This window comes from Hippocampus guttulatus, chromosome 15, assembly GCF_054856545.1.
Source record: "Hippocampus guttulatus isolate MCC_2025c chromosome 15, RoL_Hgut_1.0, whole genome shotgun sequence".
Lineage (NCBI taxonomy): Eukaryota > Metazoa > Chordata > Actinopteri > Syngnathiformes > Syngnathidae > Hippocampus > Hippocampus guttulatus.
In genome coordinates this window covers 13,016,468-13,043,219 of record NC_141275.1, presented here as the reverse complement: position 1 = coordinate 13,043,219, position 26,752 = coordinate 13,016,468, and the positions used below count along the sequence as shown (strand labels likewise).

The 26,752-nt window shown below is 44.9% G+C and overlaps 1 protein-coding gene across 2 annotated transcripts in view; it reads left to right on the top strand.

Annotated features, from left to right (window-relative positions):
• Window positions 1–26,752, top strand: part of zbtb16a (zinc finger and BTB domain containing 16a) — a 97,693-nt gene that overhangs the window by 37,726 nt on the left and 33,215 nt on the right. For both annotated transcript variants that reach the window (XR_015103078.1, XM_086131198.1), the window contains exons 3-4: window positions 367–464; window positions 22,194–22,280. Coding sequence is in view for 1 of the 2 variants with exons in the window: in XM_086131198.1 (XP_085987324.1) it covers window positions 367–464; window positions 22,194–22,280 (185 nt within the window). In the remaining variant the exon portion in view is untranslated. The remainder of the gene's footprint in view (window positions 1–366; window positions 465–22,193; window positions 22,281–26,752) is intronic.

Here is a 26,752-nt window from a genome sequence, read left to right as displayed (position 1 = left end):
CCCGCCCCCCTTTCCCCCTCAGAATCATATATTGACCCCTCGTCGTGTCTGACCTTGGGAGTTTAAACTGTTACAGCTTAACGTCGGCGAATCAAAAAGTGGCCCCTTGAACGCTCGGAGAAGTGTTGAATAAATCTTTCTGTTTGGCTTTATGGCTCCTTCGCCATCTGCGGCTCGTTGGATGCGGGGAGTTAATAACGCCTGCCGTTATTTACAACGCGCATTCGCGGTCGGCGGGCTCGCTGCGAGACGGCCAGCACGATGGCGATTTGGACCCCGATGCGTCTGTTGAATCATCCCGTGATCGCCTGAGGTCCTGACGTGTTTTTTTTTTGTTTTTCCCGCTCCCTCTTGCTCGGTCCGCAGGAAGATGCACAGCGGAATGAAGACCTACGGCTGTGAGCTGTGCGGCAAGAGCTTCCTGGACAGCCTCCGTCTACGCATGCATCTGCTGTCTCATTCAGGTGAGCGAATCAAAGCAACCTCTGCTCGTTGAACGGGAGAACTCTCCCACTTTGTCTCACTTAGACACCCCCCCCCCCCCCCCCGAATGTGTCCAACTTTCGCCAGTTTGTCAAACTCATTTTAGTCGTGGGCCAATTTGGAGTTGCGTCTTCCCTCGGAGGGACGTTATGACAGTGAACCCACAAAAGTATGACTTGTACACAACAAATGAATCGATTACTAGTTTTGAAATCAGTCATAGTTTGTTCAATTATTGTTCAAGTGAGGGTAAACCAAAATTAGTGCAAAATCTCAACGTTATTTATTACACATGACAATTTGACATTTCGGCACAGATTTTAGCAAGTTGACACGCATGATTTGCTTTCGCGGGCCACATAAAATGACCTGGCGGGCCGGATCTGGCCCCCGGGCCTTGGTTTTGATATTTATATATATAGATAGATATTTTAACTCATTCAGTTGTAGCCAATTCTAGACCAAGTCTGAAAAGACGTTTAAAAACGTCTTTGGGAGTGAATGAGTTTTAAATGACGTTTATGGGCCTTAAAGACAAATCGTAACAAAGCACATGGTGATTTCTGTTCCGCCGAGCGACCTGAGACTGCAGGTTTCTAATGCAGAGGTCGTGTTGAGCAAAAGTGTGGTGCAGTTTGATGATCAGTTAATCGTTATTTGTTTAGTTTTTTGGGCGGGCGGTGATCGGCTCCCAAAATCCTGAGTGTGCAAAGCCTGATGGTGTGATTGCAGCATCGTTTTGGTGTGTTTTAGAGTCTTGCAGGGGAATTTCGGGTATTTTCGGCGCGGGCGCCGAAGAGTGCACAAACTTTTCTTTTCTTTTTTTTTTCGCGAGCAACAACTGGCACCCGTGTTGCTTCTGAAGTCGTTTTTCGGCTGATGAAAGAAGCGAGAGGAGCGCTTGTGCTGCAGACAGGCGACGGTTAGGGAAGAGACAGTGCCGCGGCAAAGATTCTTTGATAGTTTTTCTTGTACACTTTTCTTCTCCCCCTCTCTCTCTCTCTCTTTTCCGCCTCCACCGTTTTCTGACTTTCAAGGCTTTTCTTGCTCTGACACGGCGTCTCCATTTTTACTCGCTGTGTAATGATGACACTTCGCCGAGTCCCAAACGCCGCCGCCGCCGCCATCATCATCCTTCAAGCTGGCTTCACAGCCGACAGAATATCAGAGAGATGAAGAGAGAGAGCAGAGCATCTCTTTGGTATGCGACGCGTGTTGTGGATGTTTCACCAAGCAACAGTGCGTCTGTCTGCTCCCGCCCCTCCCGTCTCTCTCTTTGTGTCTGTCTCCGTCTATCTGTCTGTCTGGATTTTTTTTTTAGTTACCTGTCTGTATGGCTGTGCCGAAAGAATCTCTTTGCCAACCTGCCCGCACGTCTTTCCGCACATGCCTTTCGATCTGTTCTATTTGTCTCCGTGCTTACCAAAACTAGCGACCGATCTTTCTGTCTGTTCTTTTCTGCCAGTTTGTCTACCGAAACTCCCTTCCAACCTTTTTCTTCTCCTGTCCATCGGGCCAACGAGCGCCCAACCTGTCTGCCTACCCTAACCGTGTTTCTTCAGTTGCATTCTCAAATTTGGACTTTCAATCGCGTTGACCGGTCGCGCGGGCACCTGTCTGCCCTTTCCGATCCATCCACTTGACCTCCCCCCGTCTGTCTCTGCTTAACGCAGCAGCTAGCTTATCTTTTGGTCTGTCTCAGTGCCCGTCTTCCTACCGACCCTTCCAACAGATCGTCTCCCGAACAGTCCGTCTTTCTTCTCGGTCTTGCCGCCCTCCGATTTGGTTGCCTGTCTGTCCGATGAGTACAGATTTTCTCTTTCCGCGCTTGTCTGTCACCCTGCCTCTTCAGTTGTCTCTCTGCTCGACGCGTCAGTCTTCCTGTCTTCCTGCCTGCTTACCAGGGGCAGCGCCATCGTGAATTTGGGGCAAATATGTTCATTCTCCCGAACGGCCGGTGTATATCCGGGTCGGTCCCGTGCATCACTAAAACCTGACCTGAATGTCTGCCCGCCAATTGAATTCCTTCCTTTTTTTTTTTTCTATGCACTTGTCTTCCAGCCTATCAGTCTTTCTGCCTCCGTCTTGTTTTCCGCGTCTCTCTGCCTGTTTGCCAGCCTTGCTTTCCTGCCCAGCTAACCTGTCTGTGTGCACATGTTGTTTGTGGACGTTTGGCCGGTGTACCGTCTGGGCTGTGTGCCACCGCTGAGGGAGGGTACAGTATGTACAGTGTACTGTGTGCCAGCCTGTTTTATTTATTTATTTTAGCGCCCCCCCCCCCCCCCCGCCCCACTCCCATCTTGTTCTGTCTGCTCTCGTAATGTCATTGAGTTATAACATCCACCTGAGAGCTAAAAGTCTGCGCCGCTTTGGCGTAGTACTATTCAACGGGTTCTTCTCGTGCGGTTTGCAGAGCTTGCGGAATGTCTCCACTTGTTGGTGAGATTAAGTCACCCGCTGATTATATCACGGTCTTGCCTGTTACGTAACTTTTTTTTTTTTTTTGGATTGCTTTCAAACAACTGCCAACGTATCATTCGTTCAGCTTTTATTGAAAGAATAAAATAGAGACATTCCAGTCTCTGCGTACAGTTTGTGTTTAACTGTCACTGCTTGGTCGTGAGCACCCGCAAAGCTCTCGAAATGTTCCAGAACTCTTTCTTCATTTGGCCCGTGCTCGTAAAGTGAAAAGAGAAAAAAAAAAAAAGGCAAAGAAAACAAGCTAGTACGAGATTAATGTTAGACCAAATGAATAAATCTTTCAAACTTCTTGCAGCATTTGTAATGTTTGGCAAACGCGTTTCCGACTTCCTTGGCTGCCGCGTTGAAATGTTCCATAAATAATTCTTTTTGTTTGGTTTTTGTTTGCAAAATAACCAGTTCTTCCAAACCACACCGACCAAAGTCCTTTTCTTTGGGGGTTTTATTCAACGTTACGTAATCCGATTGCCAGATTGTCCCGAAAGGCCTGTTGGCAATGAGCAGGCGGCCCAAAATAGCAAGAGTGTAAATTGGGACCATTCAAATCGGGGAGAAAGAGAGAGGTTGAATTCTTATTCAAAAAAAAAAAAAGATCAATCAAATATAAATGCGTCTTCCATCGCCGTCGCTCTCACTTTTTGTGCGTGCGTGTGGCGGTGGCCGCGGCTCGGCACTTCCCTCACGCCGATGACGACGCGTTTGTGCCGGCAGGTCTGGATGTTCTGCCAGCATACCAGAATTTATGATCGCTCGCAGATGTGAGTCCAGGAACACACTGTACTGTGCCCAAACCCAGAAATTAATGAAACTTGACTGCCTTCCAGGCCACAAATTCAGAAATGTGTGTGTGTGTGTGTGTGAGAGAGAGAGGGGGGGGGGGGGGGTCCATCTCTGAAAAGCAAGTTGCAGAAAAAGGAATAGTTCAGAAGAAAAATGTAAGTACAGCCAGAGGACAGTTAATATTTTTTTTTTTGGGGGGGTGGGGGGGGGGGTGCTCCAGTTGATAATTCATGAATCATTCGCTTCTTCCAATCATACATCTCGCACCAGGTTGTGATGTTCTTTTTCTTCTCTCCCATACCTAAGCTTTGTGGTTGAGGTGCGAATGTCTGTTTTATGTGGAAGTTTGACAGTCAACTTCAACTGGGAGAGGCATGAAAGAAGCGAGTTGAAGAAGTCGACTGTCACCATCAAGCTCCAATGTTGCAAGTTTGTTTTTGCCAGTCCAAGCAAAAAATAATAATAAATTGGCCGAATGACAGCTCGTATCTTCAAAAACTCCAAAGTCGAGTCACTGGTATGTTATGCTCCAGCTGCGCTGCGAAGAGATTTTGTCCGATTGCTGCCAGGTTCGAAGTTTGTATTCTCGGCGCATGCTAAATGCTAAATTGCAGCTCATCCGATCTTTGTCGGCACCGTGGGCTGAAATCGCAGTCCGAGATCTTAACCGAACAACCTACAATGACGTTGCAGAAATGCGTCGTTCCATCTCCACTCCGGACGCTCATTCTTTATTCCGAACGAATCCTCTGCCTGGCGCACATTCGCAACTTGTGCAGAGGTTGCTCCCATTTCTTCCGAGAGCGACGATAAGTGCAACACCCGCGTCGCCATTTCCTGCGGCCCGTTCATCAAACGCTTTGACATCACGTGGAAGTTGTTTTGAGTTTTGAAGGGCGGTAACGTCGCTTCCAATCCTTTTTTTTTTTTGTAAGGTTGTTAAGTAGCGTGGAGCCCTTTGCTGCGCTTAATGGGCGTGATTTGCTATTCTGCACTGATGCCAGATCTTATTTTTGTATGCCAGACAAGTGTTTTGATGGAGAGTGATTGCCGAAACGTCTGCGTGTCTACAAAGGGCCGCCTCCCTCTCCCCGCCTCCACCCGCTCTTCATTTCTCCTTTTTTTTTGTATCTGTTTCTCTCTTTTTGGGTCGAGACTGAGCGCTTTTTTTTTTTTAATGTGTCCTCGCTGTACAGTACACTGTGTGCCTTCTGCTCAAAACAAGAACACAGTCGATTAAATTTTGGATTCGCTTCATCATCCCTCCACTGCCTCCCTCCCTCCCTCCCTCCGTCAGCCCAGCTGCTTTGTTGTCGTCAACGTGTGTGCGTGTGCGTGTGCGTGTGCGTGTGTGTGTGTGTGTGTGGTCAAAGTCAATTATTGCCAAAAGCTTGCCAATTAATTTGCTCTCCTGCATATTTGAATGAGACTGACTGTAGAACGCACACGGTCAACAAATACTAATGCATGCAGGCAGGGCCATGTGTGAATTTTGGAGTCATTTGGCGGGGGTGGGCAACCGCCAACTGGTGCGCGCGTAGCGTGACTTGCGGACAAGATCACGAACGTGTTCCAACGCGTACCTACTGCAGTTTGATTGGCTTGAATTTTTCTCACACAAGTCCGACTCCACTCCAAATTCTGCGGTGTCATGTTTTCGCAGTCCAAGGAAATGACTTGTACTGAAAATTGAAATGAACATTTTTGTAAATAAAATAAAACCAAAATACTCAAAATAATCATTTTTTACAACACTAACGAAAACTGCACTTACACTAGTGTGCTTCACAATTTCAAAACGATTACAGCCCTGGTCTGAAAAAAAAAAAAAAAACTGAAGAAATTTTCCAAAATATCTTTGCAGAAGCATTCTGAGTCACAAACTTCCCATAAGTCAATGAGAGTTCTCCTTGAAACACGGTTAAAAACTTTGCTCCCGACATTACATTTGTCGTAGCGCGTTTGGAGAAAAATCACACGCAGGTGCGATTGACTTGAAATTTCGGACAACATTCCACCAGGGTGGATCATACCTCATTTGCATAAATTAACCCACGGACCGTTTGATTAAACGCGGTGGAAAAAAAAAAAAAAAGTTTCATTCGCCTCCAAATGTGACGAGCTGGAAATTTCTCTCAAAAAAGTAGCCTCCAGAAACAAAATGGTGGCAAAGAGACAATTTGGGTGGCTGATTTGAATATGTATTACCGTGCTTGGTGTTAATAGCACATTACATCAAGAAACAACGTATGAGTGAGTCCCTGTTCTTTTGTCAGATGCCCTGGATAGACATCCCTCGAGTTTTGGGCTTGTGTGTGTCTGTGTGTGTGCGCGTGTGCGCTTTGCATGGGCACAACACAAATCCATACTAGCCACGGGCTCCTCGCCAATCTATTTTCTGCTCAGCTGGTTTTAAATGAAGTTATTATGACTCATTAAAATGCCCACAAGCTTGTGGAAGTCGGCCAATTACCATTTAAATTTAGCCTCCTGCTCTCGCAACCTTATCTGTGTCCCTGTACTCGCCGGCTCTCATCGCCACTGTCGCCCCCACCGCGGCATTTCTCTCTCTCTCTCTCTCTCTCACTCGCTCGCCCAGTCTGTTTTTTGTGTGTGTTTTTTTTTGTTTTGGGGGGGGCGGGGTATGTGTTTGTTGTGAATGCAAAAACGGCATTAAATAACCTCCAAACACAAATTCAGAGAGGGAAGGTTACGGAGATTCAATGATCCAAGGGAATATGGTTTGTGCTTCTCATAAAAGGATGTCGCTACAAGTGCAGCCGAGATACAAAAGCGAACTGCTTTCGTGGAATTTCAAGTGGGAGAATTTTTTTATTTTTTGAAAGCAAGTTATCGCCAAAGTAACTTAACACTGCTTACTTACTTAACGTTTCCAATATGGCAACGAAGGTGATCTAGTAATGTGAAATTAAAACAAAAAGCATGGTTTGGCCTTTATGAAGTTTAAAGTCAATGTTTTATTGTACATTTCACCATCGGACCGACACCAGATGAATCAATTCCTATTTGTTACGTTATTTAACATTTCAAATATCCCTGCTGAAGAAATACAAAACTCCTTGTGAGGTCAAATTTCAAGTCACAGAATATTTGAACATTTCATGATGAGTCCGGTGCCAAAATATTATATCACGTCTCATCATGTTATTCAGTATCCAAAGTATTTCTAGTAAAAAAATAAATTTTAAAAAATTGTTTTCCTAGCACTTATAATACTTATTGATAGGTCCTTGTGAAATTTCAGGTCTGGCATTTTTTTTTTTTTGTTTGCTTCCATTTTACAATGGTTCTGAACTGTGGGACTGACACCAAAATAAATAGTGCTCATTACTTTATTTCCGTTTCAAAGATCCCTTTTTAAGAAACGTCAAAACTCATTCCTGTGCCTTTGTGAAATTTCAAGTTGGAAATATTCCATCCTATCGCGTGGGTTTGACAGCAAAATAAATCATTATCGCTTTAATCTTCTTTTTTTTTTTTTTCGCTAATCCCTGTTTAAGGACAATGGAAACTCATTGCTCGACTTCAGAAATTTCAAGTGAGAGAATTGCGGAACATTTCACAGCGAGTTCGGTTTCAGGGGGCGGGGGGAATTACCACCAGTTGAAGCTTTAACTTCGTGCGAAGTGATGCCCACCATTTCTTTCCACATTGTGGGCTGGAGGCCTGGTGTCACAAGTCCGACATCAGCGCCTCTTGTAAATTTGTCACATAGCTGCCGAGGTTGTCATCGTCGCCCGGTTTCCCAAAGAATGCCTCGGGGGTTGTGTTTCACGGCGGCACACAGTTGAACCTTGTAATGACATAGCCCGCCGTCATACCTCCATACCCGCAGTGACACTCACACATGTGCGCTAGATTAGATTCTCGGCACGACCGTTTTCTTGAATCCAACCTCTTGGCATGCGCTGACATGGCCAGAAATGCAAGGCAGTCGGCTTTGACAAGTCTTCCATTGTGTAGTGACAGCCGACATACTGTAGGCATTGTAGGTCGCTCAACCCTCGGGACAATTCAGAGTCGTCCGTGAACGTAGTGTAACATGGATATTATCGGAAAGTGGGAGGCAAGAAAAAAAAAAAAGAAAAACCTACGCAAGAACAGCGAGAAGCTAAGATTTAAACCCAGAACCTCAGGATGGTGAGGCAGAAGTGCTGAACACTTATATGTAGTTAAGAAGTAGTATTGCAATGTACAGTAACTTTAACTGTTTCTATTAAATTGGGGGAAAAAAACAAAACCAATGAATACATTAACAATGCTTTATCTTCACTTGCTGCGTTGGAAATTTTTTGTGACAAATATTTGAAAAATTATACACCTTTATGCTTGCGTATTAGGTTGTATGACACTTTTTAGATGGATTTTCCGTACTCAGTAGCTCTGAGTGCTTCATCCTGATTGAATCCTTACATTTCTTTTTTTTTTTGTATTTCCATGTAACTTTCAAGAAACTCATATCCAATTTTCCAATACAAATCGTAAAGTTGGTTTTGCGTTAATACATGAGTGCATCAATACAAACTGAATGGAGTCATTCCATTTTAAACTACATCTTGATATGTATCTTTTTACCCAATGTCTTTGAATCGAACCAAATCGAATTATTCCACTTGAAAAATCGAACCGTTCATGAATTTTATCACAGCCCATATCTTGAGCTACGTATCAAATCTTTTTTTTAATTGGGCAGATACACAACCCTAATTTAAAATCAAGTTAACAACGGTTGAGCGAGGCATGCCAACAACTCCAAAGCTTACGACTTTTTGAGAGGAAATTGTGTTTGTTCACTTTACGACTCGGTGAACCTCAGCCACATTTAGCCTTTGTGTTTCCACTGTGTTAGCTTGACAATCTTTTTTTTTTTTTTTGTTAAATTTCATTTTGCATGCTGAAATCTGTTTACAATTTTGACTGAAATGTCCTGAATGCGAATCCCAGCTGGGAGCAACAAAGCGGTTGTGACAGCAAACAGCGATAAAAGTAAATATTCTCCCAGGCACTTCCTTGTTATGATCCCATTATGTAAGCCGGCAGATCGCTCTGGGAAACTTCTTGGATCAATTTTCGCAGCGCAGTTTAGACCGCTTATAAATCCCATTCATTGGAAGAGCTCCCTCCTGAAACGCTCTTTATATTTTGGGGGGAATGTAGAGAATGAAGTTGACAAAGCAAAGATCTGCCCGTGGCACTTTCATGTCGTGGAAAAAAAGTGAAAGGAGACGACGACGGGAAGATAAAAGTGCTCCCATAGCCATCTGGAAGTAGCCGGGACGCATAAGGATTCCTTTTATGCTGCTAATTCCATTGGGAGGCGCGACATAAAAGACGGCACGGATGTCGTGTTATAACTGTTGAAAACAAGCAAGTGGCCGCAGAATACTAATACGCTCGGTCACAGAGACGGACGCTTTAATGTGGCAGTAAACAGCATCTTTTAAAGCCTTTTCTTGGGAGCCTTAAAGAAAGGGGGAAGCGGCGGCTGTTAGCCATTTGCATCTCTGACCCGACCAGATTGCTAACAGTATCCTGTACGGGAATGCTCGGCAAACCGTGGCACGTGGGCCAGAAAGAACAATAGCGCAGTTTCCAAAACCCCACAAAAAAACTGTTATATAACCATGTAAGCCACAATTTATTCAAAATTAACTGTCGATGCTTTGAAAGGTGCTTGAATTAATGATCGTACTGCAAAACGCGATAGACAGGCGAATGAAACGAGCATCGGTGGAGCAGCGTTAGCATCGGTGTAGCAGCATTAGCATCACCACTGTGCCTCTAATTTGTCTATTCATAAGAAACCGAGGCTTCATCAAGTCTAAAAAGTTTAAGGTTTAACACAGCAAAAGGTAAACAAATCACTCGGTTTTAGCTTTGCTAGCTCGTGAGCGTCAGTGTTAATTATTACAATACATTGAGTCAATAATCCTGAAATGAATGAATACAATCCTGCCATTTTTCTATTTTATTTTGCCTGCATGTTAAGCCGGGTGAGGTAAGAGGAGGGTGGGGAGGGGAGGGGGGGGGGGGGGGGTCCGTACTCGGGACATGTTGAACCCTTTGAACCACCGAGTCACTGTTTGGCCTATTTCTGCCTCAGCTGATCATCGACGCCGTGCGCACACTCACACACTCACACTCACACAAACACGTGCTCTCGCATGCTTTTGGCCGCCCGCCAAGGCCTGTCATCGCCTCTACAGTATCACTTCTGCTGTATTTATATCCAGGGGCCCGTGCGGCAAGTTGGCAGGTCGGGCTGCGGGAGGAAGGAGGAACTGGAAAGTGTTTCAGCTGCAGGTTGCGCTTCCTCGTGCTTACAAAGAAGTTGACATTGGAAGCTGCTTATTGTGTAAGGTGCTTAGGAAATAACTCTACCTTGAAAGGTTTCCCCAGTGGACGTAAAAGAGCTTTTCAAAACATCAATAACTTCTCCTTAGAATGGAGTTGGAAATGGTCATGGCAAATAAGACACACTAGTCCATTCATAGTTGCACAATCGCAATATTATTTAAAAATAGCAATCAAAAGTTGTTTGTATCCATAATTAACAGTTATCAGTCGCATTCCATGTCAAGATTCCACAGCCGCAGATTAGATTTGTTTCACACTCGGAAAAGCCTACAACAACTTCAATAAGCAAAATAAACAGTGACATAGAGTTGTAAAATGTAGTTAATCAGTGAACGTTGTAAAACAATAACATGAAATCATTTACCAAGGTGTAGTGCGTCGCCGAGTGTTCTCATTCAAGACTTTTTTTTTTTTAACCATTCGTAATCGTAAGCGCAACAAGATAACGGTCATGAAAATATTGGGGGGGAAATACTGCAAAACACTCGGGCCTAATTTTCAAAAAGTGTCGCGATAAATGTGATAAAAACTTTAACCAAATAAGAACTGCCGTGCAAGTGTAATTAACTACTGTACATTGTAAAAATTTACGGCTGTGCAGATGTGCCTCCTGGTGTCATTGTTTTGACATTCCGATTAATAAAACATTAACTGCCGTAGAACATTAAAAAAATAATAATAATAATATTCTTGGCCTTAACTTCGCTAAACAATTTCCAAATGAAAATGTGAAAGAACCGCTTCATTCCTGAGTTGACATGAATGACTTTGTCTGATATGGTCATCTGAACTTCATAAGTGATCTCAAATTGCAATTTTTATTTTTATTTATTTTTTAACGTTACCTAAAAAGAATCCTTCCCTTACTTTGTATGAGCGAGCGTAAAAGATGACTTTGCGGAAAAGAACACAGTATGATGTCCACTGGCGGATAGTCCAGTTTTATGACGACAGCGAAATAGTTTCCCCCCTACTTGATCCAATTTGCGCATTTGAAGACCGCACGTGTTCTCTTTTTATGTGGAACATTTTAACAGCTGCCGAACATAACAAACATGTTAATCGACGCACCTGAGAGCTGTTAAAAAAAAAAAGCCTCATTTGATGAATTTCCTATTTACTGTGATCCATGTTGGATGTTCTGTTATGTACAGAAACAGATTAGTGGAACCGTTAAATGCTGTCAATGCGTGGTGGTACATCGGGGTCAGGATGTTTTTGGGGGGGGTTAAGTAGCATTTATGTCAACCATCAAACTGTTTCTCTGCCATGTTTATAGACTTCCTTTTATAAATGATCCTGCTGGTTAATTTGTTGCACCTTGTCAGCCTGTACTAGCTATCAAGCTAGCTGTCTCGCCATCTTGAAAGCTAGCTTGTGACGGGTCCTCTTTGGTGAAGAAAACAAAATTTAACAGTTTAGCTATCTAGATAGCCAGATATCTTTGATTCTTTTCATTAAAAAAGAAATTGTCAATTTATGTAACAGCTGTAGAGAGACCTTATTAAAACATTTTTACAATTTAACCCTATATCACACCATGCACATTTAAAATGATAAACACACTTTTTGACACTGTAGTGCCTTGCGATACAAGTTTAATTTGTTTTGTGACCATGTTTGTAGCTCCAAACACTCATCTCAAGCCGATTGATACTGTACCCTGCCATGTCTCAACTCTTCTAAGCTCATTAATATGGCACTAATGGTGTTTTTTCTTCGCAGAGGGTAAAGAATCCACGACTGTGTACTGTTATATTGTCTTTCAAAGGGTTGCTTCGCCATTTGTGTTCAATCCATTGCTAAAAAGGTTATATTACTTGAGCATTAGCATTAGGCTGACGGACTGAAAAGGCTAAGCTATGTGGCTGTTTTAAATATACAAGGCTGAATTCTTTGTTTTATGTTTAGTTTGACAGTAAACTTCAACCGGGATTGGCTTTAAACACGCCATAGAATTGGCCACATGATTACTTGTACAACATCTCGAAAAACTCGCTCGTTTTTGAAAGCCCCATTGTACATTTGAAATATTTTTAAAAAGGTGTGTGGTAGAAATCTGGACGATAAGATATTCTGACTATTCCTTCCTCCCTCCATTTCAACACTGTCCTCCCTCCTTTTCCAATTACTTGAGTGTTTGACGTAAAAAATGTAAAAACATATATATATATATACACACACACATGACTTTGCTCTCGGGCCTCGTGACTGCAGCCTTAATAAACTCTGCCTCGCCTTTGACAATGTGTGACTTGAAAGCAGGAAATAATGGGCCCTAAACAGTAAATCTTTACAGGTTATTGAGCGGGCTAGGTGAGGGACTTGTTGGTAATAATGGCGCGTAGTTGTGAGGGGGTTGCTGGTGTCCGGCTGCATTCGTTCTCAGACGGTTTGACCATTTAGTTTCACTGTATATAAAAACAAAAACAAAAGTAACAGTACTTGGGGCTTTGGTCTCCTCAGTGTCGGCCAAGAATGCTCTAGCAAACAAAGCTGTGAAAGCCTTGTGTGTTCCCTGTGAGAGGTTTTTAATGAGCGCCAGCCAGGGAGCTCCTATTACACCGCTCAACGTCCCCCAAGCCGGCAACCGAGCCCCCCGGAAAAACCCGGGGCCAGACCTTACTTTTACCTGCTACTGTCTACCATCGGTGAACTTATTCTAAACGTTCGAAACGCCTGACCCCCCAGGCAACAGCCGACAAGCAACAGCCGACAAGCCAAATGAGTTTTCCCCACCTCATCTTTTGCTCAGTTTAACTGTAAAAAAGAATTAACAGCCCTGTAAAGGTGATGCCGCCTGCCCGGCCAGCTGTTGGCTAAGGAAACATTCTGCGGCGGTCACTGCGGCACGTAAAGTTCACAAGATGGTCAGGAGACTCGAGTGGGTCTGGTAGAACCAGGTGTGGAAATGACGTCAAAAATATATTTGCAATATTTTAGCTTGTAACAAAGGCTAGCCAGGTCGAACGATCCGTTTTCAATGCAAACACTGTCTTCCAATGCAGTGCGTTGCTAGTTTGCACTCGGACTTGAACCGATAAAGCCGACTTGTCCATGCATCAACTTCGCCTGCGTAAATGATTAAGAGCTTGAAGTCGATTAATCGCCAATCATGTGCCTCCCAGTGGAATTAGCATCATGCTGAAATCAACTCGCGGAAAGCTAGCAGCGCTGACTAATGCATAGGGAACAATATGCCCATCAATGAGACCATTGTCACTTGCGAAACCAAATCTAACAAAAGCGCTTTTCCATTAAAATGCTTGCCGTTATAACTTCATTCGGCTAACCATGAGTGTAGCGTCATTCAGGTGGGTTTAGATACATCTACAGTATATGTATATATGTTTCAAAAGGAGCCCACCCACCCTGGTGCAGCTCACTTCTAATAATACCAGCGGGCCCCGGGGCCACGAGGGCGCCTTACTTACTTCCTGCCCTTCACACCAGGATAGCCCTGAGGGGGTGGGTTTTGCTTCGTCTATGCATCCAGCTCTTGTTTCCTTCCTTCACGTACACAACAATAAACACATGCAGGAGTGATCACATACATTTTCTTCTTTGTCTCTGGAGCGCAGACAGCAGTTGTGCCTGCCTGCGTGGGGGGGGGGATTGGTTGAAAGCTGAAAACACATGGCACCTTTCACCTTTCAGGGTGGGAGAGGGTTAGTCAGGCCAAGATATTGAAGCGGGTGTGGTTGTGCGGTGGTGACGGTGTCGGGGTTCGGAGGCGGGGCGTTGGAACATTTGGTCAGTGTCTGGCAAGGACTACCGAAGTGCACTTTATCTTTTACTACCTGGACTGGATTTATTTTGTCCTCGTTCGGGTCGGTTCGCAGGAGATGTTGCACTTTAGGTTCAACATGAGACTGAAACGTGCGGTTATGGCAAAATGTGATTTAAATTTGGTAGTCATCAGAATCTGTGTGTGTGTGCGTGAGAGAGAGAGAGAGACCTCCAGGACAAACAAATAGCTTTTCAGACAAACTCGATTAAGAGCCAGAATTTAAAAAATGAAATAAAAAAACAAGGGCTGAGTGATGTTGCAATCGAAACTCTTCTATTTTTGAGCGCGGCCTCCTGTACAAGTGAGCGTGTACCAGTGTGTGTGATTGTGTGAGTCAATATTTGTCCCGAGACGTCCCGCCTGGCGCAACAGACTGTAAAGCTGTCAAGAACGACCTGAATATTCCGTCTCTGTCGCAGTTTCCTTTTGATTTCTCCCTTCCGCTCACCGCCGACGAGTCATCTCCAGCCAAGTGCGTTTGTGACGCTTTTGATGGGCTCGTCGTCTCCGCAACCCCCCCCCCCCCCCAAACAATCCCAGCGCCATCCCCTTGCTGACAGATCGTTTCTACTTCTCTGTTACACTGTTTGCTCCCAACATCTCATTTGTTTGATGGTTGTCATAATGTGTCTGAGGCGCCCCGTTGGCGTTGTTGTTTGACCTAAAAATAACAATTTACCCTCCTAAGTGGAGCGCGGTCTCTTCACACAAGCTCTAGAAATAATCACTCCCCTAAAATTGTTCTCTAAAGTGCCATTTTAACATTGGTAATTGTCGATTAAGTTCAAGTTTAAGGGTTGTAGTGCTTACCCGAGGGAAGGAGTTGAAAGAAGTGGTGACCAGGATGTGAAGGGTCCGAGCGAATTGCCTTGGTTCTTGCAGCTCCATGGCAGGATGGAGTTCATGGTCTCTGTGAGTATTTATTGTATTGTTTTGCTTTTTTGTCATACAGTCTAGTCTTAGATAAGTGGTTTACTGCAGCTGAGCAAACATTTAGTTCGTCTGTTTTGGCCACACAGTTTGTCTGCTTACCACACACACACACTTACTATTTACACTATTAAAAACCACTGGGTGTGATATTGCTTGTCCAGTCACTGTAATTAGCCTTTTTTTCATTTCCCGTTTAGCCTCGCTGCCTTCCCAAATGATGTGATTGCTGAGGCCCTCCTCCCACAGGAAGGCAAAGTTGCATAGGCGGTGTGTCACTTAGGAATGAATATCCCAGAACAGAAGTGTTGGATTTGTTTAGTTGTTTTCCTTCTGTGTGAACTTGACCTCCTTGCATTGTGCCAAAATATATTTCCAAAAAGGAGTGAGAAATTGAAGGCCTGGGTGAAAAACATGATGTGGCTGGAAAACCACAAAGACAATAACATGGTCAGATATGAAGCAATGCAGAAACAGAAGAAAAATGATGAGAGACAAGACCTAGTTTGTCCGTTAATGACGACGCACGCGCACAAAAAGCGGAACAGGAAAAATGCTGCTCGTTTCATAATTTTTTTAACGCTCGCTACGAACGTATTTTTGCACACTGGCTGAAGTTTTAAGATAAGAAAACCTTTATTTGTCTCACAATGGAGAAATTCCCAATTTACAGCAGCAAAATTATGAAAGGGAGAAGTAGAAGAATAAAAATAAAGTATGTACCTGTACATATAAAAGAACAAAAAGTATATAAATAAATATAGATGATAAAATATTAAAAATGGCTGATTCCAGGTTTTCAGGTCTGTCTATTCAATAGCCTGACCTTTGCTTGAAACATTCCTTTTGAGTTTACGCTGGCAGCAATTAGTTGCGTTTCCTTCATTTACCATACGTATCTCATCCAAACTCGGTAGAAATTGCTGCTCCAAAAATCTGATGTCCTCGGGCCCATTGTGTAAAAAAATCTTCCAGACACACGACGGCAAACGCTTCTCCGTGTTTCCAGATGAAAGACTTATCGCGCTAGACTGAAACTGTATCATAAACGGGAGGAGCCGACGCTCTCTCAGAAGCCAGTCAAAGGACGGCGGGTGAATGTTTCGCTGGATGCGATGGCCTACTTTGTGTCGCTACAAGCGGCGACAGGCACTCTCCCTCTGATGTTTCATTCTGAGAGCGACTTTGATGAAAGATTCCGCTTCGACTGGCGCTCCCGAAGGAGGGCATCTGTTGCAAACAATCATACCTATGACAGGAACTAGGTTGGAACAACAAGTAGCAAATTATGTGACTGTGTGTGTGTGTGGGGGGGGGGGGGGGGCACGGGGGAGTGTTTTCTCCACACACACACACAAAATCTCAAACAGTTGGAAACCTGAAATACCACGAGGCCATGGAATGTGTGTGCTAGCAATCAGGACAATGCACTATTGCACAGGGAATTTGACGTGACTCCCATGTGAGCGTCGCATTGCTGGACAATGCGTAGAACTCGTGGCACCGATGTCAAGGTCGAAATGGGAACAGCATGATTGAAAACCTCGACCTAAATCGAATCCGGTCATTCACAACCACTGTGCTGTTGTCATTGTCATTTCACGTATCCGGTTCGAAAGTCATGGACAACAAATAATGTCTCTTTTCATCCGTCAGTGCCGGCGACGTACAGTGAGTGACTTGTCGACGGACTAGTCCACCAATCTGTCCAACCCATGGCGAGCAATCTTAGTCGTCGCCAGTTTCTCAGTCGAGTGGTCCTAACATCTCAAACTACTTTGATGATCACAAAGTGTGGTGTGGAAGCATTCGCAGAAGATTTCAGCTTCTGTGTTGCCATGTAGGGTTGCCGCGACTGATTATTTTGCTCGTCGACTAGTCACCGATGGTACGTAGTCGCAATTAGTCGACGAATCGGCTCATGTGTGTCAATTGCAGCATGTCGCACCAGCAAGCAGCTGCTGTTATTAGCATTAGCATTAGCTTCAAATTCGAGTTCTCCAAGGTATGTCTCAATTTCCAATAAAGACAATTGAGACGTTCACACATTCGACATGTTTATAAACGATTAAATTGAAGGCAATACTGCAGCCTGAACATTTTTAACTGTCGATTGTGATGAACGGATCAGACACAAACATGAGTTGCAATTTTGGTTTATAAGATATTCATTCAAGGTGCTTGTCTTAAAAGCGTCTATAGCTTTGCCTGGTTTGCAAAAACAAAGTCCCTCGCCAATCACAGTACACGCCAAGCGCACTACGAAATGCTGACTATTGATTTAGTGCCCAAAGTGGAAGACGTTATCACTGCAGTGGCTCGATTGACAGCGGGGGCAGCCCTCCCTTGCCATGTTCTTTTTTTTTTTTTTTTTTTGCATCTTAATATGAAATAACAACAGCGCTCACTTGTGCAACAGCTCTCCAAGGAGGAAGTGAAACGGGAAGTGGTTTTTTCGCGCCGCTCGACAACACCTGATCGCCGCTACGTCCCGACCATGCAGCTTCTCTGCACACGTGCATAAGCGCAGCATGCGGTTTGCGTAACTTGCAACGGGACAAGACTGAGAGTTTTCAAACGTTTACCACCAAGTACCACTTAAAAAAAGAATAAAACATAGCTCTCCATGATCATGAACAACATTGAAAAACAAGGCAGAGGACTTATTCCTCAAATATATGTTTAATATGATTGTAGGCTACTGTAAGATGATGCACAAATGTTTGGAAAGTAACATTTTAAATGTCACTACTTTGCCCTTCAGATTTAAATAAGAATGAACTGTACTGCCACTGTAATATTTTGCATGTTTGAACGTTTAATTCAGTACAACTAGAAGGATCTAGCATACCAATTAATTTAGTTTTTCTGCACGTTACATGTTTTAATGATGGATTAATTTGGGGCATAAGAACACAAATTGAAATTCCAATTCATCTTTTCGGTTCCAACTCATCACAACTTTCTTTATATGGAAAAAAACGTCATCAACTCTCTGTGATAGCAAGCGTCGGCATAAAAGGACTGAATGACTTCGTCCTCATGACAGGGGATCGATGGCATTTCTCAAGCGAGAACACGCATTATGTGTATAGGTAGTTACCGACATGCAGTGTTGATTTTCTCTCTCATTTTCAACTTGCTTTGAACCGATGAATTAAAGTTGATAAGTGCGCCTCGCCTCTCTGGATGAATGAATGCCGCATCAGAGAGAATGGCAACGTTGAATTCATTGGCCCTCAGTGGCCATGAGATCAATCTGTGCGATTGCGCCGCGCCGCTTTCAGGTGTCAACTTTGTGTGAAAAGAGCAAATTTAATTTGGTTTTGGGGTGGGAGGAAAAAAAACCAAAGAAAAAATGGCAGCCGTGGCTTTCCAGAGGCTAAGATCAACACAACGGCGTCGATGGTATTGTAAAAGCGAGGTCATTTGTAGTAAATCAGCTTCGCTTTTAAAAGCCGAAATGGCAGCGGTGAAGTCTAGTGGGAGGCCATGAGGCATGCGCTAAATGGGCCAGGCACGGGGCGGGAGGCAGTTTAGTGCGGGCCGTGCCCCCCGCTTGTGGCACCCGCCCATAAATTGCGAGGAGGCGTCCGCCGAGCGCCTCGCTTCAAGGAGGATCAACTTGTGCGAGGTCGCGGCGGGGCACGAAAGAGGGGGCTCGGCGGGCAAAGCCAAGGTACACACCGGCCAGGCCAAGCGCACGTCACTTGTTAGCTCGCTAGACGCAAATGGCGGCAGGGCGGGGGGGGGGGGGGGGGGTCTTATGGAGGGGGGGGGCTCCTCGCCATTAGCCACTTTCACTGCCAAATTAAAGTGATAAATCTCCAGGTCCCCCTTTGATGGCGAGCGGGTGAACTTGGAAAGATGGTCTTTTTGGACGCCGATAAGGGGGTTCACATCAGCTGTTATCTTTGTCTCGAGTGTTCTATATCACAGCCAACAAAAGGCTGCTCTCCCAACGCTACAAAAGCCACGTCCTTTTGCTGTCGGAATGACGGGAAAGAAATACGCCAAAGTGGCGTACGGGCATAAAGGACAATCTGGAGCGATTTGTGCCCCGTTCCCGCCCCCGCTTCCGAACAACCAGCTTAGAGGAATAACATAGCCACCGGGAAACTACAGGAAAACGGTTGTGCTCCAACGCCGCACAGAGCAGCTTTACAGCTCCAGTCAAACGGTTTGGTCATGTGATGTTGGCAAGCTGAGTTGTGATTGGTCATTACCTGAGCCCTGAGCAACTCGGATGTCATTCATTAGTAGACAAGAAATCGCAAAATGGCCGCCGCCCCCCTACACCTCTGAAATGAATAAAAACCACAGACATTCATCATATAATAATCTGAACTGCTAATACCGCAGACTCGCCGTAGCGAGTCGTAAAGCCATCGGCGCCCATCTTGCGGTTGCCACTGGCTAAGTGCATCGAACGTGACATTGATTTCTCTGCGACGTTTTCACGTTGTTTTCTGTCTCTACAGCGAGAGTACGACATTGTGTTGTCAGAACCGTCAGTGATGAAATGAAAGCAAGCCCATTCGGGACACAATATGGCTGGAAAACATAACATCGGTAACTCACTACAGTATTCACGAGACTGAGATAATATATTCTGAACGGTTGCTGCAAACAATGAGGTTTGCATTTTGAGAGGCTCACGTGACCCCATACAGGCATAAAAAAAAATCACTTCTCAGAAAAAAGTTGTCAGTAACTAAGGCAACGCAAGATGGCTGCCCCCTGGCTTCAGCCGCGAGAGACAGCGGGCTGTCCAGGTTACACGTATATACGTCTGTGAGAAAAACGGGTGGCGTTTGCTTCTTGATTTCCATCCCACAAACGCAATATTAATCACAATAGCATTTTTAAGACTCATGGGCCCGCATCGAGGATTTTATTGTCAAGAAAATCTTTGACTTGACTTCCCCTAAGTATGTATCTATTTTGCCTGTGAAAGGAGCTGTCTATCGAGACACGAGCAAGTGCTTCATATGACACGTCTGAGTCTTCCCCGAAGTTGCTATTTGCCCAAAGTGAGCGCTAGTCACTCAGACGGCTTGTTAACGTTGGCGCATTCGTGCAGATTTGTGCTTGTCAGCGTGTGCTGCGTCATTTCGCTAGCGCTGCTCGTGTCGATCAGCAAAGGTTAAGTGGCTGCTAATCTGCCATATGCTTGCCGTTGCGTCCGCCATACGCCAGCTAATGAGGCCTCTTGAATTTGCAGTTAGCGTCGAGTATTTTTTATTTATTTTTTGTGAAATGAAAATAAACACAGATGACACCAAGATGTGCCGCTTTTTATGAGGCCGCATTTCGCGATCCGGCCACATTCACTTGTACAGCACGCTGACTGTCCTTTCTTTTTTTTTTCCTCCCTCCTCTTTTGCATAACTTGTTGCATAAGCACTCTTCTGGCAGGCACACACTGTCATGTACGCTCTGTGTCATTTCTGCTTTTCCATTCGGCGCTCGTTACAGTACAGGCCGTTCCCTCATATCACCGCAGTTGCAAAACCACACAAAACATCGCTCGCCCCCCTTATTCTTTTTCATTCTTTTTTTTTCTCGGGGGGCCGGGGGGGGGGGTCCATCTAAGAATCGCTTTCCTGTTTTCATGGTGCTCTCTTGCTCTCTCTGGGGGTGTCGTAACCCAGGAGGCCTTGCCAAGAACAAACCGAGAGATCGGCGTGTGCTGGCGCTGGACACACACACAGACACACACACAGGCGTACAAACACAATCACCAGATGTTCACTTGGTGCATGTGTTTGATGTGTGATGCGTATGGCATGTACAGCACGCCGTGCCAAAGCCCGTAAAACCATAATTAGCCCGCACTCTGATGCGATTGTGCGCGGCGTATACGTTCGTTTATTGCCGTACACGGTTGTACATGCTCTCGATAAAGTGAACATGACACATCGGCAGCCCCCGAGGCAGCACTGTAAACTGTTTGTATTCGGAGCACGAGAACAAGAAAAGTGGCGGTTCATGTTAACAGCAGATAAATAGGCACTCTGGTTTCAATGCGTGCGTCCAAATAATTTACCCAAATGGACTTTGGAAGGGGTGGCATTAATCGCAGCGGTTTGTGTTTCAAATGAGAAGGCAGCCATCTTTTAGGCAATACAAGCGTCTTCCACGTTCAAATAAACCCATTCATCAGTCAACTTCATGTTGTTGTTTCTTCAGCTTGTCCCATCAAGGGTCATAATAACCAGTCACGTGCATGATTGGTTTCCGAATGAAATGAATGGGTAGGCCAAGGAGCACTGTAATGACATAATAAATATATAGAATGTAAAGAATTAGACTCTCTGTCCTTGCCACTTTTTGTACTTCAATTCAATGGGATGTTCCTTCCAGTGTGTGCATCTTGACCACCTGGTTGGATAGGACAGACAGGGACAAACACATATAAGAGTTTCACAACTAACTCACTGAGCTACCTTAATATTAGCCATTTTTTCGCAGAGGATAGAGATTATATGCCTGTAAGTGTTGTTATATTGTCTGTCTACATGTGTTGCGCCACTGGTTTTGTAAAAAATATCAATTGCTTGTGGCTGTAATGCGGTGAAGCCAAGGCTATTTGTTAGCCCATCTGTTTTGTTTTGTTTTTTTGCATTGTTTGCTAGTTTGAAGCTAAATGGACTGCAGTAAGGCAAAGCTACATGAGTGTGTCTGGGAAGTTTGCTCATTCTCCTCATGATTTTCACTCTTGGGTGCAGCACGTTGTCACCAATCCTGTCGAGTTAGAACTTGGATCGATGTTGCCCAAACGCAACTGCCGTCCCCGCCATGTCGGAAACTTTGCCGAACAATTGTGTGCCGCTTTCCGGGTGCTAACGCTAGTCCGTGCTTCAAGCTCTGCGGCTCTTGCTTAGCTTTTGGCTCAATAGTGTAGGGTTTAATAGTGATATTGTTGCGTTTCCTTGTCGTCTTGAATGTCGATCTCTGCGCAGCCTGGCTGCCAAGTCATAAGCGGGGAAATTTGGAGTGTGCAGAATTATATAAATTCAGAAAGGCTTGCTCACAGTCCCGTTTTCAGAAACAGGCCACTCACATCAGAGTTACTAAGTTGTTTAATTTCACACTTGATGGGTAAGCAGGCACTCCAGAGACTCAACAATTTTTTTTACAAGCAATTCAAATGTCAATTAACCATAATTTATCGCCTTTCAGATATCAACAAAAGCCAAAAATTGTATCTTCTCTTTTTTTCCCCCACATTTAATGAAATGGTGACATTTTCCATGATAAGACTCACGTTTCCCCACGCTCGTCTCGTCTCCGTGTTGCCCGGCGTGCGATAAACGGCCACTCTTCATCTTGTGTTTTTGCCCTCCAGCTGGCGAGAAGGCCATTGTCTGCGACCAGTGCGGCGCTCAGTTCCAGACCGAAGAATCCCTGGAGGCTCACCGGCAGATCCACACCGGTAAGAACAAAACAACACCACTCATTTGTTTTGCTGCGGTACACTGAGATAGATAGATACATATATATTTTGACAACGAGCCCGCATTGGCCAATCTCGTCTGGCTTGGCGGATATGATAACGGATGGTGAGATGGCACCGCGCCGGATTCGCCCTAAATCGCAAGAGACGTAACAGTAATCAACATAGTCGGGAACACTTGGCAGGGCCTGGTGTTGTTTATCGCGATGCCTCCTTTTCCCTCCCGCTATGGAGATGGGAAGACGGTGCGGCTGCCAAGATGGAAATGGGAGGAAGTAAATCCTCCTCCTTCAGCAGATGTGAAGCGGAATGAGGTGTTTAATTTAGACGGACAGGATTGTCTCCGATGTCCGTTGCTGTTAAGTAGACCTAATGGTGTGCTCGGGTCTTAATTTTCAGCCTGTGCGAGTATGTGACAGATCATTTAACAATTTGGCCGCAGGAAATAATGGGAGCAGAAATCTAGTGAGCCTCCCCCAATTCATATTCACAGTTCACGGGTCCACCGTTAATTATCCTTACAATGTTTAAATTGTCCGATTCCAGGGGTGTTTAAAATGTCAAATTTTTGTGTCACTTTTAAGGCCGATTTTACTGTTTATGTTTCATGAAAAAAGTTGAATTGACATTTTTTAAAAGTTCTTGATTCTACATTTCAATTCCAGTTTGTGTGACTTTTCAAAAGAACTGTTTGCCCAAAATGTCGATTGAATTCTGAACTCTCCTCAAAAGGTATTTATGATGGTGGCATTGTCGAAGAACAAGTCTGGTTGCATTTTGATTCTACGGTGTCATTAAATGTTTGCAAACATGCCATGTAAACAATCGTGGGCCCAATCAAGCGACTGCTCATTTCCGACTTAACTGAATTAGACGTTTCAACAGCGGTGCTGCCAATGTGCATGCAAAGAGATTCCCGAAATAGACACTCATCATTATCATCATTGCCAGTGGCAGCCTGTTCCTTTTTGGCCACTTTTCCCCCAAATTTGTGGCCGTCCGTTCCCCTCCCAAACATCTGAGAGGTGAGGGCGATGTCGGCAAAGTTTCGCAAATATTCCTCCTCGGGCTCTAAATATAAACTTTCTGGTCTGGAACCAATGGTAGCCGTTTTTACAGAAAGGTGGGGGGGGGGCAGTGTGCAAAACGACGCCACAGCAACAGGGAAGCTACCGATTCAGCATCTATAGGAGGAGGTTGAGATGCGAAACGGCGAGACAAATTTGAAATCGAGTTTCTCGTGTCACTCACAATGCCACTCCCCTTAAAGGGGCACGCGTGCCGTATGCAGAGTGATTATGTTTGACTTTGTAGCTGGCCGCTGGTCGCCCTCACACAAGGCGATTGAACGCCACACATCTGCTCACATATTACAACGGAAATCCTTGGGAGTCCGTATCGTGTTTTGAGGCTCCACTTTCAGCGTGCGTGAACCGCAAAAACATGGCGGGATTGTCACAGAAGGCACAAATTGCAATTCAGAGGCAGAAAAGGGCAAGATTCAAGGAGAGAGATTTTAAAAAGCTGTTGGCCATGATTAATCGCACTTAATGGACTGCACTTCTGCATTTTAACGACAGAGACTCTCCATGCTTCACTTTTTTTTTTTCTTTTTCCACTGGTACATATGAAACTATAGTTGAGAAGAAATATAGGTTGCGTCTGCCTGCGGCCTATTTTCAAGCACGCCGCTCCTCTGTCGCCAACAATGTCCTTATTCAGACGCAGCGCTAGTGTTTGTTTATGAAAGGTAAAGGCCGTCATGTCATGTGTACAGTAGCCGGCGGTGACCCGACACCCTCTCGCCATCAGTATTTGGGCTCGCCGCCTCGCCGCGTTGAATGGTCGCTATTGTGGCGCGGAGCGATCAGCTGCAGTCTGACTCAGCCTCGACGGGGGCCGAAAAAAATAAAACCACGGGACGGTTTGGAGCTCGCCGGCGCATTCTTGAAGTCGTCGTCATTCTCAGCGAAAACATCACGTGGTGTTTATTTCTGACGTAGAAAACATACAGCAAATACTCCACTTCTTTGTGAGTAATGGAAAAATCACGAAACTACTCCAAGAATATCTGCAGTGAATCTTCTGCCGCTAAACTGGGACTTTTGTAAGCAAACATTCTCCCAGGCGGTCGAGGAAGCTTTCATCCTCAAAACCAAAATAAAACCCTGCTACTGTCATACTTCCAACTCCAAGCCTATTTACTTTCTGCCTTGTTTATGTGCGCTACGGCCGTTATGCAACATACACAGCCGGGGCTAATTTTAGCAGGCTTTATTTTTATTTTTTATTTTTTTTACCCTCAACCAGCAAACCGTGGGGAGGATGTTTTGGCGGCGGGCTAATTTCACTCTGCGCTTGTCAGACAGTGGCATGCGAGGATGCGTTCAGGAACTGCAGATCAAAATGTGTATTATTATAACCAAATATTGTTCAAACACAGTAACGTTTCTTGATTTCCGTCCAATATAACACATTTAAGAGCCACTTTTGTAAAAAAGGGTACATACAGTAGAAAGTACATGAAGAAGAACGTACTGTGGTGGATACACAAAAAATCTGGATCTGTGTGTTGACTGCAAAATAAAGTGGAGTCAAAACAAATGCACTATCGCAGACTGTTGACGTGGCTTCTGCGCAGCAGTCATACGTCAGGCAGGTTACGTGGTGTCGGTGTGTAGTATCGGAGCATTTTACCAAGTATCGGAGAGTATCTGAACCAATACTGATACTGGCCAGTTTCACATTGCACAATGACGTTTGGTCGGTCTGTCTAGCATGAGTAGATCCACAAAAAATTATCAAGGAGCCATATGCATATGTAAATTTCCCCAGTATGGGACAAATAAAGGATATCTTATCTTACCTTATGCGAAAAGACTCAGAAACCGTTTTGGCTGAAAGCGTCCATTTTAAGGTCATTTTGGTTCATTCCATGAGTCCTAGCATCCAAAGTCTTTGAAAATTCAGCCCCCGAGGTTTGATTTGCTGACACAAAATGATGTAGGCCTGTCTCTCATTAGTAGAGCCACAAATGTCTCAAGAATACATGCCTAAAAAAGAATCATAGGAAGTTTGCCAGACTGTTTCAAAACGGCCATTTTAGCATAATTGATGAAATCTTTAGGGGTTCTTTGTTCATAACTTGTCAGAACACTTTTTTTTAATCCGATTGCTACTAAATTTAAATCACATACATAAAACAGATGGACACTAAATGAAATTGCAAAGACAAACTGAAATTGGGGCATGAGCCCCAAAATTGACAGCACCGCTGAGTAATTCTTTGAGAATGGAGCCCCTGCAGTCAGTTTGAGCTAGAAACATGAAATTTGGTAGCTATCTCTACAAAAAAGTCTCAAGAAGCCCCCCCCCCCCCCCCCCCCCAGGAAGTCTCCCATTTTGTTGATTGGCAGTGCTGATTTGCTTAAAATTGTGATGTTAGTATTATTCGGGCAGGGTAACGATTGTGGCCACGACCCCCCCCCCCCTCCCTTCGCCAAAACTGCATTTCTAGTTTGTAACAGTCATTTTTTTCCCCCCACCTTAAATGTTTTCCGAATGTATTGTGTCAAATGGGCTCTTTTTCCTCCTGCGCGTCCAGTAAAGCCTTGCATCGATCGACGCTGCGCATCGCAGCCTAACGACACTCGTGTGATACACAATCGTGCCGCGGTGAGAGGTGGTTGCTTGGAAGCGTTCTGGTGAAGGTTACGGCGCCCCAACGCAAGTGTAAAAACAGCATAATAAGGTCCGAAGACGCTCGCGTTTTGGGCCCGAATAGCAAGTCGATTTGTTTTGTGCGAGATTGTAGCTTTCACTGGCACGACTTGTAATTTGCATGGAAATGCGCCGCGAGTGAGCGAAGGCCACGTCACAAAATGAGCAGTTACCCGTCGTGGCGGCGGAGGCGACAGCCACTCCCGTGTGACTGTGAGCCGGCGGCCTTGGCGGGACTTTGTCGGTCGGGACCATTCGTACGTGAATCATCTCCGCCCGGTGATAACAGCCACGCGTGGGGAGGGTCCTTTTTGTGGCCTGTTTCATTGCCTCTCAATTATTCCACCCCCCCCCCCCCCACCCTCCATCCTTTTCAAGCCTCGTAATACGGGCGGAAAATATGCAAAGCGCCTCGCGGGCAACGGCGTTGTGAGCACAGCATGATTCCAGAGTAAACACTTTCTTTTCTCAAGCCAGGAATAGTTTGGCTGCAGCGAGGCGGCAGGGAGGGAAGCGAGGGACGAAGAAGAACATGTGCTGAAAAGCCACAACAACAAGGTCCCGAAACGAGGATCCGATAAGCGTCGGTCACGTCCGTCAAGCGAATGAGGCCGACGGCGACACCGAACACGCGGGCGTCAAAAGTGCCTGAAATCACACGAGCCGGGCATCTGTTTAGCATCGACTTAATTGTGATGTTATTAAGTTGTCAGGGAGCATTAGGCCTGCCA